Consider the following 26,870-nt stretch of genomic DNA (forward strand, 5'->3'; position numbering starts at 1 on the left):
TGGGAGCCTACTGGGAAAGCTAGCCATTTTTCAGTCTACTCACGGTGTCTGAGAGGATATGATGTGCACTAGTGGCAATGTAGCCCGTACTGCTCACATGGGCAGAGAAACAAAATACATAATACTGGGGAAAGTGTCTGTCAGTTCCCTTTAAAATAATGTACCTGTTGCTACAGAAAGAAAGCAAAATATGGTTTTATCACATACAAGCCAAATAAATCACAAACTAAATTTAGTTCTGAAATTGTGGCAATAATTAACAAATGATGGCAATTTCTTTGTAACAGAATGGTATGAGAGCTGTGTGTATTCATTTTGGGGTATCCAAATGCATACAGAAAGTGAGGATGTGCTCTGTAAAGCCAAACAGGGCATATAGTTACATTGAAATTTATGGCAACTCAATGGTTAGTCATTCTAACCAGCTTTAAAAACATCAATTTTTTCATGTTTTATACTAAGGCAAGAGAATATTATTCAGATTGCAAAGTCAGAGTGAGGTAATGTCAAAATTAAGGCAGTCTGTTCAACCTTAATTTGGCTCCTTGTGAGTATGAATTATGATATTGCCTTTAATTAGATGATCACACAATATTTTTTCCTCTGCCTCATTCATAACACATGATAGATGGTGTTTGGTGAATGATGAAATCATATTCTGTTATTTTCCTTGTGGTTCAAGGTGTGGCAGCCTGCCTTATTTACTGCATGCTGTATCTTTCTTTGACAACAAAACTAATGATTCCTTCACAGAATGTTGTATGTGGTTTTTCATTTCAGCCAGGACATACTTAACAAATATTAATAATTTAATTTTACAGCAGTTCTCAAGGGAATGGCTAGAAATCTTTCCATTTAGCTTATTTATCTGCAACCTACTCTCATTGCTCAAGTTTTCCTCAAAGCTTTGTTTCCTTTCCTTGAATTCTGCTTTACTTGCATTAGCTTTGGGGGTGTATTGACAATACACAGAAACCAAGGTCACGGTCCCCATTCTGGTACACATCTTGGAAGTCAAACTCTGCATAGCTTGGAGAAAGTCAACAGATCAGCAACTGCATGGCAAATCCCATTCAGCCAGTAGACGGACCACTTCCAAAGTTGATAAACACTTTAGAGAATTACTTTTGTATTACAGGGAACTGCAGGGATGTTTTTCTTTTTTTCCTAAAATTTGTACAAAATAGATTTTCCCCATAAAGTAGAAAGTGTTACTAACATAAATGCAATCCTTCTTCCAAAGACTCAGTTCCACAGCAAAAAATAGAGAAAAGTTTTCTAGACATAGAAAAAATACGTCTTTTCCATATACTTACACTTGGAAATAGATGACTTGTTCTGACAAAAGTTTTTTCTTATTACAAAAAAAAAAGTGCCCCCAAGAGAAATACCTTTCAGGGACAATTTCAGCCAAGATGGTTGAAATTTGGCATGCTTACAAGTGACTTCTACTTCAGTCATCATTCATCCATCACCTTTCTTAAGCACGATAGATTGTGTAATTCTAAAGGGAATGAACAGAGTCTAGAAGAGCTCTCCGGGTAGACAGGCCCCTAAGTTATTTATATCGTGGTTCATACATCATAGGTTGGATTTGGTGCTCTAAAATTTTTTTGACTTTAAATACTATGATTCAAAGCTTACAGGAGGTGGAGAACTTTCTGAGACCTGAGAAGACAAATTGAGTTTGGAACTTCTTCAAATACCATAAATTTCCTTGAGCCAAATGAAACCTATCACATTTTGTGTCACATCTGTTGCCTTTGTCTAATACTGCCAACCTCGTGGGATTAAGCCCATAACTGATACCTGAGCTTGGCACACTATTTTTCAGAGGTGCCCAATATTCATTAATTCACAGATAAGAGGGAAGACAATTTTAAGTGTCCCTATGCAGTACCTCTGAATGGGAGTCTTCTTTTTCTTGGACACTCATCTATGGATTTGGCTACACCAGTTTAGTCTCTGATGTTTTTGCTCTTTATATTGTTAGTACATTTCTAATATTACCTAAAACAATGTGGTATTAAAAGAAAAACTCTGCCTAAGCAGGTGTAGTACTTACTGAGAATGAGAAATCTTATCTCGACAGCCATTTTGAGCTCTCAGCCATCCAGCTGAGCATTAAATACAGCAGCGACATTCAGAGTGTGCTCCTGCAGAATGTGTATAGCTGCGTGGCGTTTTTGATTGTCTTATTTTTTATCTGATACCTTTCCATCAGAACGAACAATTGAATTCAATGAAGGAAACAAACAATCCCTGTGGAATAATATTAAAGAAAAAATCATAAGAACGTGTAACAAGACAAAAAGATTTGTGCTTTGGGTTTCCCACCCTGAGCCACAGCTGCTAATCTTCTTATCACACAATGTGTGTCACTGCTGCTGGTGCTGTTGGACAGTACAGCTGGATTGTTTAGCATACTCACTGTCCACCAATGCTTTCACTTGCTACCAAAGTTTTCAGAAGCAGTTTAACAGTTTAACAGATTTTAAGCAGTTCACACATCTCTGGAATGTAAAGGAGTTTGTATTTTCTTCTCTTCCTGAGTTTTGAGAGCCTGTTGCGAACAACAGACATCTTACCTCCTCCACTAACGACCATCTATTACAATCAAGTTCAGTTATCTGTGGATAGAGTAACCATGTTGCAGAATCACTGTGCATGTGTGCCAACTCAGCTCAGGTCCAGCAGAGCATAATAACCCTAATGCAAGGCCACGTGGCTACAGCTAATTTGCTTCCAAAGCTGATCTGAGTGCACAAGCAGCATACCTGGTTTTATCCGGCGTGAAGCCAGAGTGAACAAACTGGGCAGACCCAAACCAATTCCACGTGAGCTCCTCCCTCAACTTGGCCACATGTTTCCTGGAACTTTCTAGTAACTTGCCTAGCTTTGAAATCTTTGCAACTTTGATCAACGAGGTAAATCACAGAGAGGATAGTCACAAGGCAGTGTAATTGCAGATGCCTTATATTTTGAAGGAAACCCGCTAAAAATCACTGCACCATGCTACTGCACCATTTCTACAATCATATATACAGAAACAGCAGTGGGTTTTAAAAAAATAATGGGAAGCACATCATGATTTTCATGAGATCTGTTTCCCCCCAAACCGTTCCAAAGCAGAAACATGGTCAAGTTATATTAAAACTCTGCAGGAATCTCTGTAATAAAAATCACACATTAACATTATAGACCTTTAAAGTGCTCTGTGTGTTAAAATAAACACACCTAAATACACCAGTGAATACATGTGAGATGTGAACATGAGAACGTTTGGATCTTTGGGTTACTTTCTCATAAAGTAATTTCTTGAAAATAATTCTGTTCACTTTATTTTAACTCTACACAATTTTCATGCCCACTACATTTCATCTTTGATTGACTGATCGTTAAACAGAATTCTGTCAAGCTTAGGCTATCTCCAGTATTTTGGAACTGAATTCCTTACACAAATGGGCATACATTTAATTTTGAACATTTACTGTCACGCCTCCCCAGAGGAAGGCTTAAACGCACCTTCTGATACAATGCTAATGGCTCAGCCCATGTATCGAGAACTTACAATCTGGAAATGCAGGACTGTCTTGTACTAGGAAAATAAGAAAAGTCCTCCTGCAGAAGTAATATCATCATCTACAGCTGACACTGGAAAACCTGAAAACATACAATTCAAATGTCATCAATCCATCTGGAATTTCGAGAATCAGCATGAAGAAACAAAAACCTGGGGATAACTTGATCTTTATTTAGGCATAATTAAGAAAAGTTGCATCATTTTCAGATAGTCTAACATGGCAAATAAAATCTTACTGGATTGATAAAATTATTAACATCACTAATTTAAGGCAACTGTCACATCATGTTACGTTTGTATTTCAGTTATATTGAATTCCTCTTCAGATACATTCATGCAATTAACTTTAAAAATACTTTTATACTATACTTGGAAATACATTGGATTGTTTTGTTCCCCACATTAGACATATCTGGTTAAGCTTTTCTCAAACAATACAAAGAACGGTCTTGTTCTTCTTGGTGAAAATGGAAAGCCGTAATGACTTAATGATTTAATGGCTTACTTGATGCAAGAAAAGCATGTTGAGAATGCCATGGAGATAAGTATACATCTTAGATGTGTATGTCACATGCAATCATGGAGAAATACGAATGCAGATTTAAACATAATTATTATTCTTAGCTAAAATAATTTTCCCTCCACATAAACCCCCAAAATATCCTTGCACTGAGCAGAGGGCCCATTATCTGCCTTATTTCCAAAAGATTCCTCTCTGTGCCAACCTCTGTTGGGGATGAGAAATCTTCCATGGAGCCACGAACAAGCCTCCATGTTGCATCTATTGTTCAGTCCAATTTTGGCTTTTCTTTTTCTTCTTCAATACCTGAAAGCATATGGAGAACAGCTTTTAAAAATCTCTGAATGAATAAAACCAAAGTTTATTTAGAGAGGTTTCTTCTAAAGCATTAATCTTTCTTTTTCCCTATATCGCCGTTGTTTCTCCCCTACTTGCTCACATGCTCTTGCATGTGTTACCTCACCTGCTGTTCATGAAAAGAGCATCTGCACACCTGATGGCAGTGGTTGTCCAGTAATGAACCGCACAGTCCTCCCTCCCTCCCGACCACTTTCAAATCAGCCTCACCCCCTGCCGCACACTCAGCCTTTGACTGCTGCAGGGGACTGGGAACACTTAGTTCTCTCAACTCCTCTGCTTACCTACAAGCAAATTAAGGTGGATGTTATTATAGCTGAAGAGAAGCAGCTGGCTCTATTTGAATGCAAGTTTTTAAATTCCTGCTTAGAATTCAGTAACTTTTGCCCCCTCTTCTATTTCAGCATTGGATTTTTAAAATTTCCAAGTACACCTCCCTCTTTTGAGAGCACGGAAACAAAGGATCGAGTAGTGTCGGTAGGGCACCTCTCTCTGCTGCTAAGGGCCGTGTCCCTCAGTGCTATCAGGAGGACTGTGCTGAGCGCGGGGCTCCTTAAAGAACTGATCTTTGCCGCAGGACTTCTCTCTCGTCTAAGCCGAGCGGTGTCTGGGTTGGGCAGCAGATTGTGTTTTTTCTGGCAATGCAAACGTTCAGCTATTTCATATGCCTGTTTCTGGACAATGAATTACTATTGGTATCTGACAAAAGTATTGTTCCTCTGACTAGGCCCTCTCTGCCAAACATCTCAAATAAAAATATTTCTTTTGGAGGTTTTCGGGCCTGCTGCATGTTGGAAAAGAAGGACCTCTGAGGACTGGAGGCAAAAAAAGGAGTAATTTTTGAGAACGTTGAGAGGAAAATCCAGTCACAAGCAACATTACCTGCTAATACAATCTATGCATAGATGGCAGTTACGCTAAAAGTCACAGTAAAAACGTAGCTAATTAATTCCAGGATGGGAAGCAGTGAGAGCCACGTGCAGTTAGAACACACAGCTGCGGAGCTGCCTTTGTTGAAAGAAGCAAGGAGGAACCAAACAGGGCTGCTGCTGCCGGCAGCCTGAGGATGATGGCCCTGGGTGTCACTGGCAGACCGGTACAGAGCCACAGTCACAGGTTTAACAACCAAAACAAGAGGCTAGGTCCAAAAGATTACAGTGGGTTTACAAGGCTGCTCCAGAGCCAGTCTTGAGCCTTCTGCTGTAAGGAACTCCTCCAATAGTTTTAAATGAGCTGTTTTATTTGCCTGTTAAAAAGAGGCTCTTTCCTTTCTTCTCAATTGCACTGCTGCAGATGCATCAAATAGTTTGGCAGGAACACAGATACCCTCAAAACTGTGGACAGACACTGGCTTGTAGAAAGGGCAAATTTTTCCTTGCCTACCATGTTTGTAGTTTCACTTGGAAATATCTAACTGCAAATCATTTTGTCAGTAGTGAGGCTTTATTTTTATGCAACTCCATAGGGAAGGGGAAAAAAACCCCAAACCTCCAAAGCTCAAAACAGCCCCCTTGCATCCCAGAAATCTCACTGCAGGCTGCTTTAATTTGAATGCTTATGATTCAAATGCTCCCTTTAAATGTACAGTTTTCAAATAACGTTTTCCTAAATCTTGCAAGGTGACAGACCGGCATTACTTTAAATTTCTGCTGTTTGTGGTATGCATGTTACGCACTTCAGGTTTGGTTTATGCAAAGTGTTTCTAGCATAGCACAACGGCAGGAGACTCACAACATTTTCTGGACTGCAAGTGCTTGAGCCACAAAGGAGTTTGGATTTGTATTCTTTTACCAAATCAAGGAAATGACAGAGAGGATAATAGGGTCATGGGGAACGTACTGGGAGAATGACCCCATCAGCTTCTCTGGGATGGGACGCCACAAGAAGCAGAGATCCATACTGTGCAAAATGAGGGAGATTTCCCACCATTTACTTATTCATGGACTTGGTAAGAACATGTGGTTCTTCACCACATTTCTATGCTACATACAGGACATAGATTAAGTGAAAGTGTTTCCTGTAGCTGCATTTTTTACAAGCTTGTTTCCTGCATTAATTTAAATAAGTGAAATAGATTGAACGTGACATCAAACTCAGGACTCAAAACCACTGTGACCAATGATCACTGATCCTAGCGTAAAACCAACAAGATACTTTGCACCTAGGTGATAACATGAGCAAAAGGCAAGTAAAACTGTTTGAGCTTCCAGAATCAGACTCTCCCGAGCACCACAAGGCTTGTCAAAACAGATCTGTGTGAGTAGAAATCTACCATGTGAATTTACGGTGTATTAAAAGGTGCACACTACTTTTCCCAAAATGGGACGCAGACTGTTCTTACGGTCACAATTCGTTACGGGCCCAATGAATGCAATAACAGAATTCCCACTCAGCAAGGATTTCACCTCATTTGTGATTTGCTCCTGCAGAGATTATGAATGTTGTTTGCTTACTTCAGGCATTTTGACAAATGAAAACACCTTTCATAGATTAAATAAGCCTACTTTTAACCTCGTGCTTGTCTTATTTTCCTTTTTCCTTTACTCAGCAATGCCTGGCCTGGGCTTGTTAGATGAATGAACGGCCTATAGAGTTCACCCTGCACTAAAGTGGTCATTCACTCCTAATATTTGACTGATGTGAACATATTAATTTTCTTTGAATAAACTTATAAGCAGAAGACACCTTATATCTGGGAATACTACTTTTCTTAAATTGTTATTTCTTAGTCAAAGCTTAACATTAACAACATTCCTACAAAATGATATTTTATTCTAGAGGCATTTAATGGGCTCATCAGCTAATAAGTGGGTTGTAAACCAAGTGGGTTGTAAACCTTTCAGGTAATTGCTAGCAGCTCTTAAATTAGTATTAGAAGTAATAAAAAAGAATACATATTCATAGCACATAATGCTCTCCAGCAGCCATTCCATTCATTTGACTGCTCTTAAGAGCAAGCAAGCAAGAAGTTTCAATGGAAATTCTGTCATTCTCCTCCGCTTTAGCCTGCTAAAAATTTTTTGACTTTCAGGGCATCACATTCAAGCCCTGACAGAGTATTTCACGAGTTAATATTTCTAAAACAATACTCACATTTTTGAGTATCCCAAATGTAGTTGTTCAGGACCTCTCCCATCACGTAGAAAATGTTAATTACTACAGTAACAGCTGCAAAAAAGATTATTTTGACACCTGGGCTGAGGTGTTCAAGAAGTGGGTACACCCACACTCCTGTAACGTGGTGAATCCAGCACACCCTGAAACAGAACAAAACCATCAAGTGATGACTCTTACAGCCCTGTTTTTCGAAAGTAGCTGTAACCTAAAAAGCAATCACTTCAAAGGACAGAGAGTTGCTATTAACTGCAGCTTCTTGGAGCGTCCAGATGATATCTTTCCAGAACAGACATTAAAAATGATGAAACAAAGACTGATTTCCTGTACTGTTACAGCTTTGTTATAAATTCAGTATGAACAGTCATCCAATTTTCAGGTTCTGATGCCGGCTACATTTATATTTACAAAGAATATAAACTCCCGTTTCATATGTCAGCATGGGAATGCAACACCCCACAATTCCAAGCAAGTTCTTCTTCCAAAAGGTGTTCAGTGCTCCTGCAATTCTCCTACAAAGCCTGGCCTGCTTTCTGGTGCATCTTGGTTTCATTTGGTACACATTTGTGTATTCGCTGCTTTCCTTTCCACACCTGGCAAGTGCTTCAGTTTCTTCACTTGTCAGAGACATACGATTTTCGCCCTGTCCCTGGAGGTGTTCAAGGCCAGGTTGGATGGGGCCCTGGGCAGCCTGGTCTAGTATTAAATGTGGAGGTTGGTGGCCCTGTCTGTGGCGGGGGGGTTGGAGATTCATGATCCTTGAGGTCCCTTCCAACCCCAGGCGTTCTGTGAATCTGTGGTTCAGCTTCTCTTTAAAACAATCATTTCTTCAGCCCCTGTGTTTTATAGTTTGCTCCTATTTTTCTTCCAGCTACCTGGTATGATTTGTGATTGAATGATTTTTCTCTAGATGGGACAAACTTTTTTTTTTTTTTTTTTTAAAAAAGCCCATCTCATCAGTGAAATTCCACCCAGCTCCACGCTCAATAAAGGAAAAGGAATGACGGTGACTTGCTCTTGTCACAGTCATTTTTAGTATTCATCTACAGTGGAGAACACTGGAACATTAACCCAAGAAACAGTGTGTCAGCTCTACCTCAGCGCAGTCTGAAGAAGCACTCCAGGTATGTGGTTTCTCTGTGTGCGACTGCACTGACACCTGTACCCTCTGGAAGGACAGCTGCTGCACGGAGATCAGACATGGTGAGTGGTGAAATCAGAGGGGGGGGGGGGCAGAGAGTGCTCATACATTCCAGCAGTTGTAAGCTAGGAAAGGTAAATGCTGCCAAAAAACTGAACACACATCATGGTGGCTAACTGGGAAAAATGCTCACTGGAGACAAGGCTGAGGGTCGCAATTCTGAGCTGCTGGTTTCTCTGTAAGAATGTAAATCTGATCTTCTCTGATCAGTTTGAGAGAGATGCGTGCAGTGAAGCACAGCTAAAGAGAAGACTAAGCAGCTGCAGAGAAAATTATTGATGGGGATTTCCATGCCCATATGATTTGCTTCACTTGCTGATGCTCTTTGTTTAAGGAAGACTTTTGATCACTACGTCAATGGCCACAGGCTCCTGAAGAGCAGAAACACAGAAGTTTCCTCAAAACCACTATAAAGAATGCCTGCACACAGAGAGCATAGAATCCCTGCTTAATGATTGTCTCTCACCCTGTACAAGTACTTGGTTCCCCTGCATGATGAAACTGTACAGCACCATCTTTACGGAGGGACGTTTCAAGGGCCCTTCTGAACGGCACCTATGTACTCAAATTCATGAACCAAGCAGAAGTGACATTTACTAGAATGCACTTATGTTGGAAAGAAGAAATGTTTTCTAAATCTGACCAATGAGTCACTGCTGAGCTCCTGAATTCAGCTGTGTCTGGTTAGTTCAGAATATCTAGTACATTGTATGAACTCTGTTCTTTGCTGCCCAGAAAGGTTGCCTTGTTTGGCGAGGCTGCTGGTGCATTCCGCGCAGCTGCTATACGCCTGTCACCAGTGCAGCCACAACGCAGGAACTCGTGCTCTGAGAACAGGGGGTACCGAGTACTGCTGAGATGATGGTCACAACCTCACACCCTCAGCATCCCTGACCTTCCTTCCAGCGAGCACTGCATTTGGGCAGTGTGATGTTGGCCTTGTCTCCGCTGAGCAGTGGCACAGTGACTGCTCCTGTGCGGCCTGCACCTCGGAGGGGAGCTGCCAGAGGACAACTGCTACCATGGAAACCTCACCTGATGGCCTTTCTGAGCAGCTCGCTCCTGCTGAACGCATGCTAGCACAGCCCCACACAAGGTTCTGATAAACCATGGGCATAAAGCCTCCATACAGTATTGCTGATTACTAACGCTAATGAGTGCCTTCAACGTCACAATTCTAGTAGTCATTATTCTGGTCCAACCTCATTATTAGATAAGCACAGGGGAGCATGCATTAAGATTTACTTAGGAGTGCAAATCTAGATCCAATTTAAGACCTTGTCAATGAACAGGTACGAAAAATTGGTTGTTAAGGCAAAAATACATCAAGGAGAAAAAGTTTAAGGTAACACCGGCCTGACTACTTTTGAGAAGATAACATTAACTTTGAAGATCCCCATGTTTTGGTTCTGTGGCAGCCCTTGTGGACGCAGCAGTGTTTTTGCAAAGAGGAGTGTGTTATGGGTCACAGAGTTCACTTTGCCATTGGTTAGAACTGGTAAGGAAAAAGGAGTGAAGATATTCCCACCTGTATTCAAAGTAAAATGTTTGTTAAAAAAGTGGCGATTTTTGGAATTTTTCAACCAGCTGGTGTAGGAAACAGAAAAAAAACCCAGCAATTTGAAAACACACACTGTTGCTTCATTTTCAAAACTTCTGTCAAAACCTTGACTTTGTAGCTGTTTTTCACTTCTAGTATACGGTGGATGCTGTACATCTCATGTATCAAAGGAATGAGCCCTCCTATCTGCCATTTTTCCATCAGCCTGACTGAGAAAATGAAAACTATGCAGAGAAGATAGGTGTACATTTACTCTTTGGCTACTGATCTTTTGTTAATGAAGAAAAACAACCAATTCAAAAAACTGGGAACCTCATGGTTTATACCTCACTTTGAGTGATGCAACTGTTACAATGGCATGTGCAAATCCTAGTTCTGGTGAAGGCAAGCTCAGTAGGTGGATATCACAGAAGATGTCTGTGACAACCAAAAGGTTTTGCAGTGGGATCCATGTTGTGGAAAGGGGTTGCTCCCTCATGATGGCTACATGGCTGCCAGCTACACAACTCTAAATATACTTGCACAGGCATCACAACTTGCTGGCTCCTTGTGGTCTGAATTCTTAGTCCCCACCTGTTTCCTGCCCAAGTTGAGTTCTTCAGCCAAATCTGCAGTTAGACAACAATCAGTACTATGTGATCTGAAAGCAGGAACTATTGGACAGGGGGCCATAGAACCTTTCTTCAGAGCAGTGAATGAGATGACATAGAATAACAGCGCATGCCACAGAATGGCTGAGGAGCTCCAAATGCTCTTCCTCATAGCAGAAGGAGCAATATAGTAGAACTCAGAAGCAAGACATTCAAATTTGACAAAGGAAATATCTTTCTGCATGATGTCTAATTAATGATCTACCCTACCTTGCAGTGATACACCACTGAAATCGATATTAAAAAAAAACAAAAACACCTAGAATAAAAGTTTGATAGGATCTTGTGTTTGTTGAATTCACTCCTTTGCTGTATGCAGTATAATACAACTCCAGCGAGCTTCTGAAGTCAGGAGACTGTACAAACAATAAAAATGCGTACGATTATGTTTCAGTACAAAGTACAGAATCCATCAAGACTGAAGGGTCCAAACATCCACTTTTTTACATGGGTTTTAGATGAAAACTTCCATTATAGGCTGATTTTTCCAAAATGGCCTGCTGAATCTTCTCCTGAAGCATTTGTCAGCAACAGTCACAGCCTCAATATGTGACTACAGTGATCTACTGCGGTAATGCCTTTCTGGATATTTCTTGCAGCAGTGCTCACAGATCCTTTCCTACATCTTCTGTGCTATTCAAGTTTCCAATGACTGGGGTAACAGGAAGATGACTCTTTAGCCCCACACACATCCCAAGCTGGTTCTCGTTGTGGCTACAATTTAACAAATGACAGAACATGGGCATTTTCTATGCTTCTATTTCCTGATCTTTCCTAGTATCACTCTCCTTTTCTGCTGAAAGAGGGAACTTTACCCAGAACTATTAAATTGTGGAATATCTCCCAAAGGAGGCGATAGGCTTACAGCAGCTGAGTCATTCAAAACTCAAATGAACAAATCATTTGTGGGTACAGGCTAGGGACCAACCCTGTGCTTTCAGAGGCAGGAGCACAATGACCCAGAATAAAACTGTTCTACTTTTGATTTCTAATACCGAAGAAGTGATGTTTAAGGAAATTTTCATCAATTCTTTTTATCTTTTATATTTTTTTCTCCAAAGACATTGGACAGCTTATTCTACATCTAATCAGAACCATTACATTCTTGGCCATCTTACGACGTTGGGCTCTTTATATTGCCAGCCAAACAGGTGTAAGCCATCTACAGGAGGAATTTATATTGTTTAGAAATTTTAAATACTAAAAAATAAATTCAATATTCAATCATCAGGAAGTGAAAGCAATAACTGCTCCCTTTTCCAATTTCTTATGCTGGATTCTTCACCAGTTTGAATGTTGCTGAAGAATACAAGGGTCAACAGGACTGTGCTACTGATACGGAATGGCTTATGTAGTCAGAAGATGTAAAATCCCAGAAAACTGCTCCTGCAAATAATGTTATACAAAACATATACAGCATGACATCCTCTGGTATGAACAAAGATTAGGAGAAATTCCTGTTCGCTAGAATGACAGAAACCCTGCAGATTTGGAGTTTGTCTGTTTTGATAAATAATATTTAATTTTAAATATAGTAATAGTTGCTATGCTTTCTTCAGCTGTATTTTAAGGAGATGCACAAGCAAGTGAGAATGTATTATCTACGCATGTCATCTGTACTGACTTTGTACTGTTGCTTTGACTGAAACACTTGATATGGAGGTGGAGGGGAGACAGAATACAACAGTCCATGATGGCTATGTCAGACATATCACCCTGAAGATTCATGAAGAATTCTCCTCCAGAAAGCACTGTTTTTCACCCATCCTTCTTGTGGGTAAGGTACAGGGAATGCTAATGCCTTGGCCTATTTCTGCTGCTTCTACTTCTGCATCTTTCCTGTTCTAAGCAGTCCTGGCTCCAACTCTTTTCTTCTCTTTTGCACTGTCTCATCCATCACCCACCATCAGCCTTCCACTCTGATTTGAAAGCCCATCTCCCTCTTCCCCTCCAAGCTTTTCCCACTTACTTGCATGATTTCAGCTTGATGACCTATTAGCTGCACATTTCCTTGCCCGTGCTCTCTTGTTAACCCTCTTTTACTTGTCTCAAGGATTTTTCATTTGGTCTTTGCCAATCATTGATTCATCTGATCTGTACTCAATTTCTCTCCCCAGTGCTCACTTGAAAAAACATGCATGGCCCCTTCCTGACATAAAGACAAACAACACACCCTGTGCAGGAGACACGTGCTGGGTTTCCTACTCCATCTGTATCAATCACTTCCATACTCTTTACCCTTCTCTTCTGAATTACAGTGTTTGTCCTAGCAATCTGCATTCCTACCCTTTTGCCAACATATTCCCTTTCTGATCTTCCTCTCCTTCTGTGCAGAACCATTAGTGGAAATCCTACAGCAAAGCTGACAGCAGCTATCTCAAATTCATTAAAAATTCTCAGAATGTACATTTGTTTCTTTTATGCATTCAAGAAGAATTGAGAAAATCATCCTATCTAAATGCTTTTCCTCAGCACATCTACAGCACTCTCACAAAGTCACTTAAAGATAAACTTCATTTTCAAACAAAACTTTAAAAGATACCTAAGATATTTAAATAGATCTATCAAAGAATGAATCAAGTCCAAGCTTGGCACATGTGGAGGCAACTCTTAGTGGATTTGAGGTAGCAACTAGAGAGCAGACCAAGTCTTTTGATCCCAAACATCTAGCCCAGCAATAACGTGAGCAGTGGAGTCAGACTCTTAGGGTCTGTTTCTTTGGCATCCTCAAGCACTCAAAAGCAAAGGAAACAAGAAAGCAATTTTAAATAAATGTTATTCATCTCAGTTTATTCTAGGGACATATTAGGCTCTGATATTAGTTGCCATGAGGTCATTCGTATTACAAGGAGCAACACATTTCTGGCTCTTTTCTGTTCCTTGACAACCAACTCCATACACTCACTGGCAGTATTTTCTGGCAATACTGGCAAGCTCCTAGGATTTCTTAGCACAGTCTAGATTTAACAATTCAGTACAGATTACGACTTTTTCAAGCCATAGTAAATAAAGCCAATTGGTCTTTCCCATCCTATCCCATGGCCTAGACCCTTAAAGTCCATGTATGGAGTGCAACAGGCAATGCAGGTCTGTGAGCGCTGTGCCTGGGCACAGTTCCTTGAAAGCAATGCAGAGTTCTCTTTCACAGGCAGTGCATGAGTTAAGTGTGCCTACCCAAATGCTCCCCTGACTGAAGGGATAGAGAAAAAAAAAAAAGGTAGAAAAAGTTTTTACTCTTTTACTCTTCAAGATCAAATAATACATATAATACATCTCTGAATACTGTTTAGGTGATATCAAGTTATTTACCTATATTCTTCAAACTTTTGTGATTCTATTCAGAATTGTTTGCCTGTTTTCTCATTTATCAGATATACATAATAAAAACTCCCTATTTCACTGTCCTTTCCATGCAAGAAAGATTCAGCCACACATGAAACAAACCAGAAGCTCTACCCTAGCTAGACTTGAAAAAATGCATTAACAAAATTTATATGCCCTTGTAGTACAAAATGAGACTTGATACATAAATTGTGCAGTACAGTAAGAAGGTTTCACCTGTGGCAGGGAGAGTTCAAAATTCAGTGGTAAAACATTGAGAACATATGATTAGCAACTTTCTCAATTTTATATTGAGAGAGCTTCAGAGAAAACAGTACTGCTGAGGGAAAAATGACACAGCAGACCTCCGACTTCAAGGTAAAAAATATAAACCAAGAACTATGCACCAGCAGGGGATCCAAAGACAAACAAAGACACAAAGGAAGGAAGTACCAAAAGGCTGCATGTAACTAGGTCATTTGCAGGTGTCATCTCTTTCCAATGCACCATGCAAACCTTGAGGGGTCTAAAGCGTACAAGGGCAGCAAATCCTAATTATATAATTAGAAATTCTCTAAATGATTATGGTAATTAATTCTGTGGCTACTTAGCAGTAGGAAGGTGGTGAATGCTAGCTGTGAAATGTAAGCACACTCTGAGATGGATGGATGAAAAAAATACATTTTTCATAGTTTCTCTTGGTTTCCCCAACCTGTGAGCATCAGATACACTGTATTGATATCAGTGAACCAAGACTTATCTTGCAGCTTCAGCCAAATCTTAGACAGAGGCTTCAATAACATTGCAGGCTGAAGATGTAGAACTTGCAAATGATAGCACTGTGCAGCCTGTGTCTCCCTCTGGTCTTCCCCATAAGACGACCACAATCTCTTTCATAACATGGAAGGAAGAAAGGACTGCAACTGCAAATTTTAGCAGGATGACCTTTAGGTAGAATAAACCACTGTCTCACACGATTTTCTGAGGAATTACAGCTTGGAAGAAGGCAAATTGCTTGAGAGCAGGCCTACCATTAAGCAAAAACAAAGGGAGATGACAGTAGCCTGTATCTGGATATCTGCTTAGTAGTTAAGTATCCTAGTGATACTTAACTACATAAGATTGCTGAATCTTTTTCTTCTACTGTATTTGTCCTAAAATTTCCTTTTACGTTATTCTCATAGCGGTAGGACGTAGATACACCGTATTAGGCAGGATCAAGGCATACGAGTATCACACTGACAATGTAACAGTTTCTTAGAAGATGCAAGACCCCTCTGGTTTTATTTCACTTACAGACTAGACTGCTTCAGTTTTCTGTTTTACTGAATGCTATCCCATGTGTCTACTCAGGTGATTATGAGAAAACAGGCACTATCGCTAGGTCAGATTACATGTACAACAACTTGGCCATCCTATCTATAGGCACCTTCGGAGGAAGGTGGTAAATAAACAGCTGTTATGCATTACTATATATGAGTTAAAAAAACACCCTTTCTCCTGAATAAATCATTACATCCTTTTATGTGTGAGAATGTCCTTATCTTAAAATTGCAAATAATATCCTTATTTAAGAAGGGTATGTGTTTGTAAATGTAAATGGCAGAATGACTAGCAACTTGGGACACAGCATCCCACTTCAGCTGGATTACTATCATTTTATGATCACTTGATGTGCGTTGATGTGGATGAATAACAGCTTCTCTTTCATTGGACCAAGGGGAAATGTTGCATAGTTGAAGTCTGTGTTCCTCTCTCATTAGTCAGATCCCACTTTACTGCACAAAAAACCAATATTATCCACAGTTTTGGAAGACATCCTCTGAGTTGAGGGAAGGTTGTTGTGATGTGAGAAGTAAACAGGAGGTCACGAAATGTATGCAGAAAGGATAGATGACATATGGCATCAAAAGAGCACAGTTAGCAAAACAAAGGTTTAGTGAAAAATCAAATTTCAGAATGACCAAAGTAGATTAACTTTGTCATGCAAGTCAGAATTTAATGTTGCATAAGAAGGGTTATTGCTGTCTAGCTTTTTTCACAAGCATTTGCATTTTTTAAAAATAAACTGCAACATTTGGATTACTAGCTTATTCTGCAATCAGTTTTACAGAAATAATTTATGAACTAGTCTCTTTTCTGTTGTCGTGTAAATACTAATGCAGGAAATCATTTGCCTATTCTCAATTTTATTTGATAGAACAAACCCCTAAGCAATAAAACCAAGGTCCAAGAAAAACATTTAGCTTGAAAAAAAAGGTCAAAAAATGTTCTCTTGGAAAGACCACTGCTTACATGGGATTGTTCAACAAATTCCTGTTGTGTGAGGTTTGGCATATACTTTCTAAAAATATAAGCATCTGGGGAAACCAGACAAAGCCCAGGTCTTGGACCAAACGAGGCATGCAGCGTGAATCTGTTAGTGATTATATCTATAATGAAATATGTGCCCAAATTTAGCAGTACAAAACCCCCAATACGATTTGAAAACACAGCATGTACAGCCCTTACCATAAAATATAGCCAACAGCGAAGGTGCACACTGCAGCCAATCCACAGCTCCTGCTGGGATACTGATGATGTGTTGTTCTCATCTCGATTAATATAAAGGGCAAAACTGTTGTATGCTAAAAAACAAAACAACAGGGGAAAAACAGGTGATACAAATGATTCTCATTGCTTTTCCATGCTAGTTTTGTAATAAGAAACTTATTAATAAAAAACGTAAAGACAATTTCTTGATGGTTAGCAAGAAAAGGTAAAATGACTCTATAAAGCAGGTCAATAACCCGAGTGCTTAATATTGCTTCTGTAACATCCAATTACTTGAGATGGCAGAGGAAAACTCAGTGAGCAGAACGTGCTTTTCACATTGGCCAAGAATACGAGGGGAATGTTCACTATGTGGAAACAGGATGTGGCATGAAGGGACATGTCCTAAAGGAACTGGGTCCCTGTCCCAGCTCAGCCCTGCAATAGCTCTGTGATCTTTGCCACATCACTTTAGTTATTTTGACCATTCAATATAAGAGGCAATGCACTTGATTTTCAGAGGCTCTAGGCACAAACAGTGCCAAATGAATGAATATAAACGTAGGTGTTTAATGCTTCTGAGAATTAGGCTTAAATGTATCTCAACCGAAGGTCTTGAAAGCAGCACATATTTTCAAGTGATAGCCTCAGTACCTTTGTTCCTCCATCTGTAAGGCACGAACAGTTATCTTTTCTAGAAAAGTGTTGTGAATCTTAGTTTGTTATTTGTTGTGCAAAATGGTTTTAGTTCATCTCTCTTCCGCTGCTCAGGGGGCTAGCTGGACATTGGTCGGGGCTGGTGAGCAATCGCTTGTGCATCACTTGTTATATATATGGATATGTACATACATATTTTTTGTAATTATTATCATTTTCTCTGTTGTGGTAAAAATTTTTATGTCAATGCACAAGTTCTATGTTGTTATTCTTGATTCTCTCCCCTATCCCATTGGGAAGAGGGAGAGGGAACGAACGGCTGTGTGGTGCTCAGCCGCCTGCAGGGTTAAATCGCAACAAAGCCAAAGCTATAAAAACCATTTTCAGCCACTTGTCTTTATTCAGCTGTGAAAGTCCTTATTTTGTCATTTTTCCATACACATTCCCTGCACTGCCCCTTCTGAGAAGGTCTGTTCATCCAATTAATGTCAGCAGAATGAAAAATTGCATCTAGCCTGCCCCAACACTTGACATCCAGATCTCAGAGTGCTGGCAAGCATGAAAATATACATCAGCACAAGCATGTCAAGAAATAAACCCCATAATTTCTGAATGTACAGCTCACCTATAACTGGCATTATTGGGGAGTCCAGAAACATATCCTGCTGTGCCACCTTGGACCCACATTGTGGCTGGAAAAGGTTTTGGCTTGCGTAGGCTGTGATCTGCCATTAAATATTAGATGGGCACATGTAATTCTGGGGGGTGATGGAGGGCTGGACTGATGTGTTTGTAGTAGTTACAAGAATAAGAAGGCAGGATGCACATGGAATAGAAATATCCTTGAATGGATAATAGATTCAAATGAGAGGAAACAGAGTGGGGTACTGAGCCTTTAACGAGAGTGGAGAAGGAAGAATTGTTTGGCTGGGAAATGATAAGATGATGGAAGTGCTCTGGCTCACAGATGTAACATAATTTGAATCGGGTATCTGCTCTGATTTTCAATACATTTGTAATTAATGACTGGCATTTGGAGAATGTCAGGTGGATAATACAGCAGTTAAGGGAGCTTTCAATACCTTCACCTTTTAACTTCTTCCGCCCCCATCCCTTTAAACAGCATAGAATGGCATCAACAGAATGCATGGATATTTTACAAGAGGCCAGTGATAGAGGTGCTAGTATTAGAGAAGAGGTCTATTGACTGTGCGGTACCTTCAGAGTCCATTAAAAGGGACTGACAGCAATGCAAGACCTGAAGATTCACTTCTAATCTTGTGCATCTGGATAATAAAGGTCTCTAGACAGAGAACAGTATCTCAGGCACAGCTCCCAAAGCCACACAGCGCAAGGCTGCTCAAATGTCTCCTGCCCTGGCTCCACAGCCTCTTCAGAGGTGCAAACAGAAGACAACAAAGACTTTCAAATCCAAAAATCACCCTTGATAACTCTTGTATCATGTATTCTTGTGATCTAGTCACTTAGTCTTAACTGCTCTTAACATAATTGCAGAGCTTCTGAACTGTATTTCACAACTGAAATGTCTGTCACCTTAGATACTTCTTGTCGACGTGCTCTTCACTGATGATAACAACTCAATAACTTGCCAATTAAAAAGTAGTTAAAATAATTTCACTAACAGCTGTCTAATCCAGAATTCTTTTCTCCTTTCCCTTCTTTTGTGGTTATATAATAAAATAGGTCATTATTTTCCTAAATTCTGCCCTTTTCTAAAGGTAAGGAAGAAAAGAGGATAATGAGCTATAGCACTGAAGAGTTCACGTTCAAAATGCTGTCAAAAAGCACAGTGCAATTACAAGTGTGAGGATTAAAAACAGAGACATGTATCTTTAATGTTAATGAGTTACAGCAAATACAGGTGCTACCTGCAAACACTGCAGTTCTAAAAATCCCCACTTCAGTTTAAGCAGTTCTAGTGAAAATGCCACTTAAAAAAGCTATTGCAGATTCTTTACCCAAAATTCAAGAAAGATTAAAATTCCTTTTCCTACATTTCATCTCCTCCAAAAACCTTAATTTAACAAATGCAATCTTTTGCAAGCAGGGATAACTACTGTCAAACAGAACCCTCTCCAAACACTCTGGTGCTGTAAACATCAAACATGAATCAGATCGACCCTGGACAAAGGCCAAGGAAAGGTGAGTAGGGCTCAAATGCACTTGGAGCGAGACCCACCAAGAGCAGGAAAGCTGCAGAAGGCCAGAAATGCCACACCCTCTATCTTTTTTGCCACTTGATTTCTAAACAAACTTGGACAGCTGGAAGCTGATGATTACAGACAAAATAACAACGATGCTTCCTTGTTCTCTTTGTTAAAGATCATGACATGTTGATCAAAGATGCCCAACTTGTATCTCTTTGACTGATCCCATTCAATCATCGTCATGCTTGGTACAGTCATGGGAAGGACAGCACAACATTTCTCACCTTGCTTGTCAAAGAATCTCCAGGGGCTTACTTCAGGGAAGACTCACGTATTAGGAGGTTCAAATAACAGGGAGGCTTAAATGGTGAGGATGATTAGCAACCGTAGCAGAAACTGAGATTTTGCACCATTTAAAATCTTAAAGGGTAACTTTATAATTAGAGTATAATGGCTAGTATAGTATGACAATAGTAGTAAACTGCTAGTACAAGCAAGCAATACTATATGGGTAAGGCATTTTTATTACCACCCCAAAAACAAACAAACAAACAAAAAACCCCACAGAGAGAGAGAGGAGCTTTTGCAGCTCAACATGACTGTTAGGTTTTCAAGCAAATGTTCATCTCTGCAGAGCTGCAAACTGTAATTTCTCCCCCATCTTGTGCTTATCCTTCAGTGCTGCTTCCTGAGGTTCGGTCTCCTAGAAGGGAGGAACAAATTTGGCCTGCTGAACCTTCAACTGCTGGTAACAATGCATGAAGATAGAGAGGAGACAGCTTGGCTCATGGTGCCCAGGTAGAATTTGCAGGAAGGATATCACACGGGAAATCTGATCCAGGAAACACTCTGGAGGCTGACTGCAAAGGAGCAGCCTCTGAGTAAAGCTGAAATAGCACACACTGCAAACCCCAGCTGACGGGCTGCACATGGGTCAATCCCCCAAACCATTTCAACTCAAGCAGAGGGAAACTCTGCTTGAAAGGCACGTTCACTAATGAGTCTTCAAAAAGTACTTTTAAAACATGCCCCATCTTTCACATGCATGTATGTGCCTAATGACATGTTAGACTTGAAAGTCACATTACAAATAGGCAGCGCAGCTGAAATATTGGCTTGACAAACTGAGGTTTGATTGAGGACTGCACTTCTCCATTCTAGGAGTGTACTGCAACAGGTAGCTGAAAGAAGGGATTTTATGCAAATGAAGTGCATTAAGAATGAGTTCTGTAATAATCTTTAGACAAATTAAATGCTCGCTCTTGAAAGCCTAATTGTATGCTTTATCTTCCAACTAGCAAGTGCTGCTTTTTTTAACACCGTTTTCATCAGTACTTTACCGAGCCTTTTCTCTTCCCTTAGCTGTGCTTTGAGGAGAATTTTGAAGCTTTTTTAAAGGTGCTAAACTGACTGCTTTATGTATTAGTATCTGTCCTTGGTAGAACCCATGGCAGTGCGATCTTCCCTCTAATTCACCCAGTCCTGAACTGCAAAGACTATCCATAATTACCCATAAGACCAGCATCAGTAGGGTGCTATTGTTCCCTTCTTTCTCTGAGCTCCCCATCACATCCTGTTGTTAAACAGCTGCTGCACGTCAGGTGAGTGAAGCAACTCATCTGCATCTCCTTACTGCCAACGAGTTTGTGCAACACCTTGAGATTAAAGGCTTTATGGAAATAATCAGCAAAATAACCCGTGCCCGTTCCTCTTAATTTAAAATCACAACTGATGTATTAATCCTAGAAATCATTACCAGTAGACCTAAAAATATCCTCTGTTGTAATCAGCACCATTTGTAGTTTAATAGCAGTAATAAAGCTGCTTTTTCTGCATGCTCCTGTTGGAGTAAAATGGAGAACCAGATCAGAAAGTAGTAAGACAAGGGGCATGATCATGATTTACTTGTTGAGAAACTTCTGTGAAAGGAACAGCTGGCAAGTGAGTATTTATGTGTCAGCTGAAGGATGATACCTTCCACCAAGGCAGCCTAATCCATAAAGAGAGCAGCAGGATATCAGAACTGGGTGCATAATGAATTGGAATCCTTGAGTGAGTTTGAATCCTTCTTAGAATGAAAGCACTGGTAGCACTTTTCCTTTTACAAATGAGAAATTATGATTTTTAACTGAGGCACACTGATGCCCAGGATGCATTCCAAGGCAGCCACAGACAACTCATTTATTATTATTGTAGGTTGGAGAGAGGAAGGAGTATTCAATGATCTAAACAAAGACTAATATCATACAATGCCACAAAACACACAAGAGTCAGAGATAAGCATTTGTAATCAATCAATATAAGAGCGTTGAGATCTTTGAAAAGAATATTAACACTTCTCTTTTCTGTGGATAAATACATTGGGCATGGTATATCTTACTTAACCTGACTTGTATAATTTTATCCACATGTACCTAATGTTGACAGGTTTGTTCTCCTTGTTTCTGACATATGGAGTATATACTATATAATGAAACAGCACTGTCAGTCTGACCTCACCCCTGTGAGTGCATTAGTGTCAACGAGGTTATATATAGGTGTTTATAGAATTTCCACAGTGCCAATCACTGAGGCACTTCAGCATCTCAAAAGTGTTACAGATTCATCCTGCACTTTAGGGTCAGGATGTCCGTTCTGCATAAGGGGAAGACAGATGGAAAGCACCGCTCAAGGTCACATAGGGTAGCTATGGAGGAATGCAGGACCCCATATTATTGCTCAGGTCCAGTCTAGGACATCAGCCTTGTTTTCTTTACCCCTGTATAATTCAATTATAATTCAATATGACTGCTTTCAATGCACGTCACATACCCAGACATCATTAAAACACATGTAAAGTACAATGTCATATAAGTCACCCCTTTGCTAGGATCCCTTAGTCAGACTTTCTGTTCCTTCAGTGATATGCCCTGTTCCTTCGGTGATAAGCTCCCTACCCAGCTCCCAGCAGCATGCCCCACCTTACCCTTTGCAGACTTTTATAATACAAAGGCAACCAACACAGCTCACCTTCCGCGCACTCACCTGTAGGTGCACAAACTCAGTGAGCCCCAGTTTACTTTCAACCTCAAGTCCCTATTTTTGCCACAGATCACTAGAAAAAATGTGCCACTAAGGCTCGCAGTATTAGGCAAATTATTTTTCTACATGTTTTGTTCAGCTTATTTGCCCCTTACTAGTTAAACCATTTGCCCTAGAACTTCTTAATCTATCATTTGCAAAAAGGTTTATCCAGGCAAAGAAGTATTTCCTTGTCCCTTACAATTATCCTTAAAATCAATGTTTATAGATATACATACAGATTTATGTGTATTACAAAGATTTAATTTGCATTAATGATTGCTGGGTGTTTGTGCAGGTCATGCTGAAGAAGAGCTAGTAAATTCATTAAGCCTCATGTATTCCTAGCACAAATGTCACTAAAGAAAGCTTGCAGATGTACTTTAGCAATGGTTTAAAACAGCCTTATTCATATGGAAAATAGTACTCCCCTTCTTGAAAAGCCAGCTCCTTCCATATCCTAAGTTCAATTACACAGGCCTCAAAAGGAAAAAATAATTTGTATCAAGATGCTCTCTAAATCTCTTTAACTGACTTTAAAACTTAATCTATAAATTAAATGTGCCGTATCTTATTTCAGTGTTTGGCCTTCTCCTACAGCCAGCTCTAAGGCTTTCACAGAAGGGTGTTTTTGGCATCATGATAGCAAAAGGATCCTCTTTCTAACCTGAAGACATTGGACTTTGAGTCTGTGTCTGGTCCAGGACTGAATATTGCTTGTCCTGGGCTTCAGGCCAGTGTAATTTGGGGGAAGAAATTCCACATTTGGGAAAATCAAGAATCCATTTTTTGGCAATTTCTTTTTCAAATGGTGGTTCTTTGATGCAATTCAGAAATTTAAAATCTTGGAAGTGGTTACTGAAGGAGCTGGATTTATTGGGTGTTGTGCAGGTGAGGTAGCCAAAGGTCAGATTTTGGTCTGTCCCGTGGTAACTGCAACTTATCTGCAACTTGATTCAGACAGTGAGGGAGGCACTGGCATGTGCTGGAGTGCTGGGAAATGAGGCGAGTTTGCAGGGAAGGCATGGGCTGGGGACCTGCATTTGTTGAGTGACAGCAAGTATGGTTGGAAACCTTGTTAAGAGGGAAGTGAGTCTGTGCAGGAAGGTGGGAAAAGATAGACAGAGGTACATCCCTGCCTGAACGTTCCCTGGAGCGGGAAAGGAGGCACTTCAGCAACAAGGCCGGGGAACATCCTGAACTAAGGTTTTCTGTCACAAAAACACACTGATGTTCCCTTCTTATTTCACTCTATGTGACATTATTTAGGAGAACCACTGCACTTCAAATGCAATTAGTCCTAAATGCTATTGTTCATGTTAAAACAATGGTTATTTGATTGATAGTAAAAGCCTACACACCATAGTAAAAGCAGCAATGTCATTCACAAAGGCATTACAAAATCTATAAGCTGACCCTTTAAAACCCGACTTGAACCATCAGTCTTGACTTCTGAGACTAGTTACAACAGTGCTTCATGCAAAAAGCATTAGGTTAGCGCTGGATCAGGCAATGTTGCCAAACACACCCTGGCATAATTAATCAAGAATATTTCAAAACCAGATCACCTCCAAGAGGTTATTGATTTCCTGTCACAACACGTTTTCCTTATGAGGTGCTACAATGCTATGTATCTGAGATGTGCTGGCATGTATTTTTCAGTGACTAAGGCTTGATCTATCTTCCTGGACTCCTGCCACCAGTGCACTGACATCTGCAACTACTCATGTTTGACAGTCTCATGTTTGAGCTATGTGGCTTCCAAGTTGGACGGGATTAGTATAGGAGACTTTCCGAATACTTCAAATGTAATTGAAAGCAGATAAATACAAGGGTCTCAAGAGGGTGGCACACTTTGTACAAATGGTATCGCATTAAATCACACATACACATGCTTAGAATGAGAAAGATCGCAGTGTTAACCAGCACAGCATGCAAGAAAGTGTTTGTCCCTGTTCTAAAATATGTATGAATCCTGATAATGTCCCATCTTTCAGAACTCCAAATATGCTGCATGGCTGAAGCGTGGTTTGGACAAACATGCAAAGGTACACATTTGTAGGAGATGAATCTAAGTGGAGACTGGCAGGTGTTTTGCCTTTCGTTTATGCTTGAACTAAGGCATTCAAGTCTTCTGTGAGCCATCCCTGCTATATGATGAGAGCTGAAGACAACCAAACATCACATAACCTCAAGATGACACTGTCATTGTGTAAAATGTCAGCAAATAAGAAATATTTTCTCTTAAAGCAAAATTCAACTACATTCTTTATACAAAACATATTTTTATCCACCCATTTTTCTTGGTGAATGTGGAATATCTCTTGTGAATATCCTCATCTGTAAAAGTATGTTTGTACATACTGAATACTGTAAGATAGAGGATGTAAATAAACCCGATGTTAACACCGTTGTGTAGTTTATGTAAATGCAGTTTACATTTGCTTTCTTTTTCAGATTTTGAACTCTGCAAAATCAAGCAATCTCACTTTAATGCAGATAATGCAGAGCTCGATTATCTCTTCTAATGGGAAACAGACTGCTATTTCCTGCTGTCAAATACTGATCTGAGGATCACAATGATCAGAAGCACAAAAGGACTGTTATACTGAACATATGTGATATCTAAGGGTTTTAAGACAATCAGGTTGCAGTGGATCTGTGGCACCCACAATATTAAAGCTATTAGTTTCTCTGTGTTGTCTTGCAAAATCTGGCCTGACTTTTTCTGTTCACTTCAACCTGGATGTGCGTGGTTCTGTTTCCTTCCCTCACTGCCTCCAGACAGGCTGCTCTCACTAAGTGATCTGTACGCCTTTTCTATTTCAGATGTGGAAAGGGAGGAGCTAGAGATGAGATGCACTTCTACCAGTTTATAGCATTCTTCCTAGCAAGAAAAGAAACAGAACTGGCACATGTATAAAGGTCAGTGGTAGATGAGGGGAAAAGGCTGTGTGTGGATGAGTGGTCCTGCTGAATGTGGTCTGAGAAGTTCTTCAGTTTGGTGATAACTGCAATATTGTGATGCATTTCTGCAGTATGAGAAATCTTACCCATATTCCCCTACTGCCACAGGGATTCAAGACAGAACTTCCTTTGCAGCACCTGCTCATACAACTGTATAATGAGGCAGCTGTAAAGTTTTGGTTCTCTGGGATGTAAGCAGAAAAGGAGAACTGAACTGCCTTGACCTCCAGGAAAGTCCCCACTGTGCACTTCAGAAATTCCTTTTGTTTGGACCCAAGTTATTTTCTAAGCACAACAGCCCTGTAATTGTTACCATTTCATAGCTCAGGACCAGAGGAAGGCATCAGTTCTGCTTGCAGTTTCCTCATAATTAATGATCACACTGCACGTGATTGTATGTTTGAGATGGAAGATAATGGGAGATGCCTTTCAGGTGGAAACAGACTGGCCAGTCACAAGATGTGTGTCATGTTACCTCTAACTTTGTTTTGTTGTAGCTAAAATACAGTGTGAGAACTGCAGAGTAAAGCCTCACAAATGTGAATGACTGCTACAGATATTTGTTGAAGAGACAGATCAACAAACCTGACGTGCCAAACTACTAGTTACACAAAGGCCTTGCAACGAAGAATAGCATCTGATGGGAAAGGGAAAACACATTTGATTAAGAGCTCCCTAGCTTCACAGTAGCTATGTTTTTCGTCTGGAAGGCAGTAAGATTGACCTTGCTGCTAATGGAAGGACAAGAGAACCCAACTGAGGTGCTGGCATGGGAACCAGAGTGGCTGGTGGGATGGGCACAGAAGGCGAGGTAAGATGACCTGATGAAATAAACAAGTTAGTCAAGAAAGGCTGGTTAAGACCTCCATGTTCAGAAGCAGAGCAGCAGCCACAGCCACCCCAGCTGCACAAGCTGAAAGACGTATCTGGGTCTGCACCAAGCTAGGACAACAAAGTGTGAAGAGTACATGGTGGAGAAAGCAAGAATGGAAGCTACTCACCCAGGCCTGACAAGGAAGATTGAGTTACGGGCATTGCAAAGGCATGCCTTGAGGAAAATACTTACCTATTGCTGATGACTTATTATCACTAGCTTCCTCATGCTACATGTTTGTTTTTTAACTCCACCAGTAAGGATGCTGTTGCTTTAAGCCCTGGGAGCTACTGCCTTCAAGTAGC

At 40.2% G+C, this 26,870-nt stretch overlaps 2 protein-coding genes across 4 annotated transcripts in view; both read right to left on the minus strand.

The window, feature by feature from the left end:
- PEX3 (peroxisomal biogenesis factor 3) overlaps nt 1-4,319 on the minus strand; it is a 57,026-nt gene extending 52,707 nt beyond the window's left edge. The window contains exons 1-2 of the mRNA XM_046939745.1: nt 3,572-4,319; nt 2,066-2,262 (exon numbers count right to left, since the gene is read on the minus strand). The gene's annotated coding sequence lies outside the window, so the exon portion shown is untranslated. The remainder of the gene's footprint in view (nt 1-2,065; nt 2,263-3,571) is intronic.
- AIG1 (androgen induced 1) overlaps nt 3,735-26,870 on the minus strand; it is a 120,033-nt gene continuing 96,897 nt past the window's right edge. For 2 of the 3 annotated variants that reach the window (XM_419710.8, XM_046939747.1), the window contains exons 4-6: nt 16,819-16,934; nt 7,554-7,717; nt 3,735-4,409 (exon numbers count right to left, since the gene is read on the minus strand). In XM_419710.8, coding sequence (XP_419710.2) covers nt 4,372-4,409; nt 7,554-7,717; nt 16,819-16,934 — 318 coding nt within the window. In that variant the 3' untranslated portion in view covers nt 3,735-4,371. Of the gene's footprint in view, nt 4,410-7,553; nt 7,718-16,818; nt 16,935-26,870 lie in introns of those variants that run through there. The other variant, XM_040698481.2, reaches the window with a different exon arrangement.

This window comes from Gallus gallus, chromosome 3, assembly GCF_016699485.2.
Source record: "Gallus gallus isolate bGalGal1 chromosome 3, bGalGal1.mat.broiler.GRCg7b, whole genome shotgun sequence".
Classification (NCBI taxonomy): Eukaryota; Metazoa; Chordata; class Aves; order Galliformes; family Phasianidae; genus Gallus; species Gallus gallus.